At 46.1% G+C, this 7,761-nt stretch overlaps 1 protein-coding gene across 2 annotated transcripts; it reads right to left on the reverse strand.

Moving 5' to 3' along the window:
- Positions 1 to 319: 319 nt before the first annotated feature.
- Positions 320 to 7,761, reverse strand: tut1 (terminal uridylyl transferase 1, U6 snRNA-specific). Of its 2 annotated transcripts, XM_021565089.2 has the most exons (10): positions 7,559 to 7,761; positions 6,984 to 7,174; positions 6,144 to 6,350; positions 5,877 to 5,991; positions 5,562 to 5,689; positions 5,236 to 5,462; positions 4,881 to 4,990; positions 4,549 to 4,671; positions 3,868 to 3,960; positions 320 to 1,938 (listed from the first exon to the last, which is right to left on the reverse strand). In XM_021565089.2, the coding sequence occupies exons 1-10, from the start codon at positions 7,635 to 7,637 to the stop codon at positions 794 to 796; spliced, it is 2,418 nt and encodes an 805-aa protein (XP_021420764.2). In that variant the 5' UTR covers positions 7,638 to 7,761; the 3' UTR covers positions 320 to 793. The 2 variants fall into 2 exon arrangements, with proteins under 2 accessions (XP_021420764.2, XP_021420766.2); XM_021565091.2 differs by lacking the exons at positions 6,984 to 7,174; positions 7,559 to 7,761 and adding an exon at positions 6,731 to 6,936.

Below are 7,761 nucleotides of genomic sequence, written 5' to 3' on the forward strand. Positions count from 1 at the left end.
TCTCAGTCGTATGAGCAGAGGCCTATCTGGACCAGGCTTCCAGTAAACACACTTCCCCTGGCATAGACCTGTGTCTGCCAGGCTGTTTCCATGGTGGACAGAGGGTCAATGATGCATGTACCATGTAATTATGACCTGTGTAACATCATAAACAGGCAAGTCCCCCCGGAGACCTTAGGTAGGCAGCCTACCATTGTGATTTATGGACATGGGAGCTTGTCCAATAGTTAAACATTGGATAGATTCTGTGGCACAACGGCGCCAAGACAAGGGGCAAAAGTCGGCATGTGAAAAAAAGAAAGAAAAAGTTGTCCCATCGCTTGATAAAATATGTTTTTCATTTAATTCCAACTGTTGAGAACAGTATTCAATAGCCTTTAATTTCCTTCAACCCCCATAAAACAAGATGTCAAACTAAACAAATCACTGAAACAATACAACGGAGTGCATTGCTGCAGGGCACTTGCCAACCCTAATCTAAAACAAGTAAAACATACGTAACTTAATAGCATGACAGCGCACAATCAATTTTCACAATATTTTCATGGCTTTATCAAAGCCATTACTCAAGCTCTTTCATAACACTTCAGAGCCATCTTGGTCAGATCCGTTTTAGAGAAGAGACAACTCCTTTAGATTTATCAACAACAAAAAATCTCCCATAATATGAAAATAGTGCAAAGTGGCCAGTTTCAACCACTCTTCCACTATTCAGAAGAAAAAACCTAAAAGTGATGTTTATCAGAACCCACACAACCCTTTTACAAAACAGTCTGACGTCATCTGACATCATCTACCCAGTCTTCCCCATCAGTGTGTCGGCCATCTTGGGCAGGAACATCTCCAGGAAGTGAAAGAAGTCCTGGAACAGTCCGGCACCATCGGCAGAGGGTCGAAACTTGATCACGGCCTTGGTGCTCTCTGTGCCACCCACCACCTGGGCCTGAACCTGGAACTCGAGCGGCTCCTTGTCCTCTGGCTCCTTGTCCACAATGTGCTTGGTCACCTGGGTCTCCAGCTCCACACTGCTGCCCTCTGGCCTGGAGTCCATGTCCATTCCCCCTTTAAGCAGCTCCCTCCTTACCTTCCGCCGGCCCGCCCACACCCTGTGCCTCTGGATGTAGGTCCAGTGTGGCGAATCGGGCTGGGACCCGATGTAACTGTCCAACCTGGGCCTCTTGCCCTGCGGGGACACGGAGTCACCACTGCTCTCAGAGGACAGCAGGGGTCTCTTGGTTCCTGGGGTGCCCTTGCTCTGTGGGCTGCAGTCACTGGAGGCAAGGAGGCTGGCGTTCTCACCGTGGTCGTTTGTCGATTTGCTAATCGGAGACGCAGTATCCATTCCGTCAGCTCCAGTGCTTTCCCCCATGCCAGTGTTAGTTAGGCTGCACTTAAGGACTCCCTGAATCACCCCCTCCACAGCAGAGCACACCCTCTGGAACCAGAGCAAGCGGAAGCCGTCCCCGGCAGAGTGCAGCTGGCTGCGGACCACCTCGGGGAGCGACGCCGCCTTGAAGGGGATGCTGATGGCTAGTTCCCGCTCTGCCCCCTCAGCCCCCTTGTGGTGGTGAGGGCCCTCATCCCGGGGGGTGAAAAGGCGCACCAGGCCCCACACCTTACCTTTGGTGGACTTGCGCATGTACTGCAGGCTGCGGCAGTACTTCTCTGCCTCCTGGCACTCCCTTTGAAAGCTCCTCTGGCTGCGCTCAGTCAGGTTGCCCGCAACATTGTGGTGCAGCTCAAAGGGGTCCAGCACATTGAGGGGGCCCAGCTTGGGGCCTGAGGACCTCTCCTGCTCCATGGCCTCCCCTTCCCCCTTTACCTTGTCTCGGCTAAGAAAGCTGGTGACAGGGAGAGAGCAGCCCTCCCTGATGGAGATGACAGAGCTGGCAAAGTCAAACTGGGCATAGAAGGAGAAGAAGCCTGACAGCAGGGCACCTACAGAAAAAAAAAAAAAGCTTCAAGCCATTGTTCAATCTAAAATAAATAAATGGATAAAATGGCATCTTCAATTCTACTATTGATATTCTAACGTCTTCTGTAGCTCAGTTGGTAGAGCATAGCGCTTGCAGCACCATGATAGAGGGTTTGAGCCCAGGGATCACCCATGTATGCACGCATGACTGACTAAGTTGCTTTGTATAAAAGTGTCTGCTAAAGGGATATATATCTCACACACACACAGTGGGGCAAAAAAGTATTTAGTCAGCCACCAATTGTGCAAATTCTCCCACTTAAAAAGATGAGAGAGGCCTGTAATTTTCATCATAGGTACACTTCAACTATGACAGACAAAATTAGAAAAATAATCCAGAAAAATCACACTAAGATTTTTTATGAATTTATTTGCAAATTATGGTGGAAAATAAGTATTTGGTCACCTACAAACAAGCAAGATTTCTGGCTCTCACAGACCTGTAACTTCTTCTTTAAGAGGCTCCTCTGTCCTCCACTCGTTACCTGTATTAATGGCACCTGTTTGAACTTGTTATCAGTATAAAAGACACCTGTCCACAACCTCAAACAGTCACACTCCAAACTCCACTATGGGCAAGACCAAAGAGCTGTCAAAGGACACCAGAAACAAAATTGTAGACCTGCACCAGGCTGGGAAGACTGAATATGCAATAGGTAAGCAGCTTGGTTTGAAGAAATCAACTGTGGGAGCAATTATTAGGAAATGGAAGACATACAAGACCACTGATAATCTCCCTCGATCTGGGGCTCCACGCAAGATCTCACCCCGTGGGGTCAAAATGATCACAAGAACGGTGAGCAAAAATCACAGAACCACACGGGGGGACGTAGTGAATGACCTGCAGAGAGCTGGGACCAAAGTAACAAAGCATACCATCAGTAACACACTACGACGCCAGGGACTCAAATCCTGCAGTGCCAGACGTGTCCCCCTGCTTAAGCCAGTACGTGTCCAGGACCGTCTGAAGTTTGCTAGAGAGCATTTGGATGATCCAGAAGAAGATTGGGAGAATGTCATATGAAACCAAAATATAACTTTTTGGTAAAAACTCAACTCATCGTGTTTGGAGGACAAAGAATGCTGAGTTCCATCCAAAGAACACCATACCTACTGTGAAGCATGGGGGTGGAAACATCATGCTTTGGGGCTGTTTTTCTGCAAAGGGACCAGGATGACTGATCCGTGTAAAGGAAAGAATGAATGGGGCCATGTAGATTTTGAGTGAAAACCTCCTTCCATCAGCAAGGGCATTGAAGATGAAACGTGGCTGGGTCTTTCAGCATGACAATGATCCCAAACACACCGCCTGGGCAACGAAGGAGTGGCTTCGTAAGAAGCATTTCAAGGTCCTGGAGTGGCCTCGCCAGTCTCCAGATCTCAACCCCATAGAAAATCTTTGGAGGGAGTTGAAAGTCCGTGTTGCCCAGCAACAGCCCCAAAACATCACTGCTCTAGAGGAGATCTGCATGGAGGAATGGGCCAAAATACCAGCAACAGTGTGTGAAAACCTTGTGATGACTTACAGAAAACGATTGACCTCTGTCATTGCCAACAAAGGGTATATAACAAAGTATTGAGATAAACTTTTGTTATTGACCAAATGCTTATTTTCCACCATAATTTGCAAATAAATTCATAAAAAATCCTACAATGTGATTTTCTGGATTTTTTTTGCTCATTTTGTCTGTCATAGTTGAAGTGTACCTATGATGAAAATTACAGGCCTCTCATCTTTTTAAGTGGGAGAACTTGCACAATTGGTGGCTGACTAAATACTTTGTGTGTGTATATATATATAAATATATATTATAAATAATTGAATGCTGCCCATCCTTTTTTCCCCTGCATGGTTGGATGTATTTTTCATGCAATTTTTTGGTGTAACCTACACAGATCCTGGGTGTTCTTGCTGGGGGGCACAGCAATAGGCTGACTGGGGAAGGTGCAGTTCCAGCCTTCGATCACGCACTCTTCTTCCTCACCTTAGAGGAAGAGAAGAACAGTGAGAAAAACAAACAGAGAATTGCCAGAGAATTTAATGTTAATTTCTCTACCATAAGCTGTCTCCAAAGTCGTTTTAGAGGATTTGGCAGTACTTCCAACTGGCCTCACAACTGCAGACCACGTGTATGGAGTCGTGAGGGCTTGCGGTTTTGCTGATGTCAACGTTGTGAACAGAAGGCCCCCATGGTGGCGATGGGGTTATGGTATGGGCAGGCATAAGCTACGGACAACGAACACAACTGCATTTTATCAATGGCAATTTGAATGCACAGAGATACCGTGACAAGATCCTCACGCCCATTGTCTTGCCATTCATCCGCTGCCATCACCTTATGTTTCAGCATGATAATGCACGGCCCTGCGCCTAAAGGATCTGTACACAATTCCTGGAAGCTGAAACTGTCCTAGTTCTTCCGTGGCCTAGCATACTCACCACACATGTTGTATGTTGTGTTTAGATTTTTTGTTCAGAATAGAAATGCCTTGAGATGAGATGCGTGTTAAGGTCATGCATGTTCCATTTGTGATGAAACTTTAAAGAGGTGCAGACAGGAAGTAGTACATACAGGCCATGTCCTTCAGCTGGTCCAACGTGGGGAGAACTGGAGGGTCACACTTCTGCAGATAGAAGATCACCAGCAGTGTCAGAGCATAGTTATTCAGCAAGGGTCCAGCACCGCTGGGGTTACCTACGGGAGAAACACCAGAGAGACAAAACAGTTATGACAAGCATGTAGCACAAAGAGGCAAAATACCGTATCATCTGTAGACAAAAAAAAAAGGTCACAGAAAGTCCACAAGCAAGGTTCTGCTGACCCCTACTGAATACTGTTCAAAATGGTGTTTGATCTAAAATGATGTTAGTCTCTCCTACAGGGTAGCTGTGAAGGCCACTCACCAGCCAGCTGCTTCTGTTTAGCCCAGTAGCGGACGGTGTAGACCAGAGGGCGCAGCCTGGAGTCCAGCCCTGAGCACAGCTGCAGGAAACGGGTGTTCCTCACCGCCAGTCTGAAGGGTGGAGGAAGTGAGATTAGGAAGGTTGGCTGGTGGGGGACCCATTGTGGCCCGTCGTGCTTATCTTCATACCCAAGTACTAAGAGTTACTCTCTGGGACTTTTCTGATCATTATTAGGTTTCTAGGACGAAGGGGTAGTGGTCAGCTTGGTTCTGGGCCATACACAGTACAGTAGCAATAGAGATGCATTAAATAACTCGTACTATTTAATTATGACAGTAGCATTGTATAGGCTGACCTATTATTGATGGTCACGTCCCCCTGGAGGTTGAGCTCCTTGTGGATGAACTTAACCACAGGGAGGCGAGCGCCACTGACTGGCATGACCTTGTGCACCCCAGGGACGCACTTTCTCAAGATGGCCGCCACCAGCTCTAGCACTTCAGCCGGCGAGGCAGTGGAGAGGTCGATGTCGGACAGGATGGAGTCCTCAGAGCGGGTGTCGTCCGATGGGCCTTCCCCTGCCTGGAGGACATCAGAGGAAGAGGAGTGCTGGAGATAGCATGGGTAATTTAAAATACATTGAGACGCTGGGGGACGTTATAAAAGTTGACACCACCACACCTGTTCAGAAGAATTCTTGGCCCGAGCTTGGAACACCTTGGTGTTGTCCAGGTCCAGGAACAGATCCAAGTCACAGGAGTGGATGTCAAATGTGTTGACAGAGGAACCGAAGGCCAGGATCTGACTATCTGTACCAAGACCACACACAAACATCAAAGGCCATCATTTATGCACCTAATCACTGACACGGGGTCAGCTATTTTTCATCCCCCTTGTGGTTAAGATTATGACTGGAGGTAATCTGATCCTTGATCTGTGGTTAGGGGCAATTTGTACTTCAAGCTACATGATTGGGCTCAATGAAAGTTGGCCTACCTGGGAAGAACTCTGTAAACACCTCCTGGAGCAGTTGCACTAGTAACTCTCTGGCCCTTTTCTCATTCTCCCCCAACTGGAATCGCTCCACCACACTCTGCATCTGTTCATTCACCTGGAGACAGAGAACCACTTCAACAACACATCATATCCATCACCATTTTGATACTTACCCTTTTTATCATTCCCTACATTAATAGCGCATATCAGACCGAGAGAGTCATGGAACATGAAATGAGGAGGGACACTAAACTAAGGAACACGTACCGAAGCAGTCTGGCACAGCTCTTTGGTGAGCCGCTCCAGTATCTGCTGCAGGTTCTTGGAATCCTGCCTCTTTTTAGGGATCAGTTTGAACTCCTTGTTCTCCCTGGGTTTCACCCGCAGCTTCAGACCGTTCATGTCGTGCTCTAACCGGGACAGCGTGGCCTGCAGACTGTCATTCTCACTGAATTCCACAATAGCGTACACACCCTGTGGACAGAAGACAATGTATTATAGACATATGACAAGGGGTATGTCCGAGGCTTGTGTCAACCAACTGTTTGGGCTGGGGGTCCATAAGAATACTGCAAAGAATATTCCTCTCCAGCTAGCTATGGAAAAAACCTTTATAAAGCAATGGATTATCCTACCATTAAATGTTTTGCATGTCAGCAATCAAGTTTAAGAGGTCTAACTTTCAAAATACAGAAATCTGCCTGATTTTTTTATTTTGAAAGTTACATATCTTGAAAACTTGATTGATGACATACAAAACATTTTGGGACTATATCAACAATGGACTAATGAAAGAGTTGTCCTTTAATAATTATGGTTTGGGATGTTCAATCAGGCATTATTTTTCAACCAACCTTTACTTGCAGATACTTCTTAATTCAGCTTGGAAGGTACCAGTGTTTTCTAAACTCCCATGGCTAGTTGCAGGTGGAACTTTGGAATTTAGCAAACGCTAAATTTGCGCCATGAAGTAATCTGACAATGTATATGCCGCCATCTTTTCAATTTCTGATTGAGAGAATATAATATTGAGAGAAGAGATGGCAGCAAGATGATATTGACAATGGCCCCAATCCTAGATCAGCACTCCAACTACTTAGAGCTCACCTTGTCTTTGTCCATGATGACTTCTGACACTGGTCCAAACCTTTGGAAGTAGTCTACAAGGTCAGCTTGAGCTGTATCCGGTTTGATCCCACTGACAAACACACTGTTCTCCACCTGAGCCTTCCGAGTCGCCCGCACTGTGCTCAGCTTCACATGCTTTCGCCCTTTCACATGGGCATCCAGACTGGCCTCTGTAGATTCAGTGTTTTCCAGTCAGTAAAGAAAATTGGTCACAAAACTGATAACGTTAGATTATCCAGCAGACATGTGTAAAACTAAGCCAGCGTCCGTATCAATTGTCATGAATTCATATATCTAGCTAAGCATTTACTGTAGGTATCTACTTCTGTAAACTGAAATTTATAAAATATCATAGAAATTCTAAAAGGTTAGCTAGCTAACGTTACTGTCCTAGCCACCTGTACGATTGGCTGATTAGTTTACAGCCGACAGAGTAATGAACTAGTTAGCTATCTTATAAAGTAAGTTAGCCATATATCTGGTTGGTTTGTGGCTAGCCGATAGCTAGCTAACGTTAACTGCAACCAAATAGCAAAACGACGACTTTCACTTACTATTGGGTACATTCACATTGCATAGGATGCAATGAAAACCTCTCGCAGTGGATCGTATGTCTTTGTCCAAATCTTCCATTTTGCAAGAAACCAAATAAACAATTCAACAAAGTAAAAAAAAATGTTTTTCTCAAATCTCCCTCCCTCGTTCACCGTGCGTTCTTCTCCTTAGTCCATCCGCTATCTCATCCGGGTAAATGTGC

The sequence above is a fragment of the Oncorhynchus mykiss genome, chromosome 16 (genome assembly GCF_013265735.2).
Source record: "Oncorhynchus mykiss isolate Arlee chromosome 16, USDA_OmykA_1.1, whole genome shotgun sequence".
Lineage (NCBI taxonomy): Eukaryota > Metazoa > Chordata > Actinopteri > Salmoniformes > Salmonidae > Oncorhynchus > Oncorhynchus mykiss.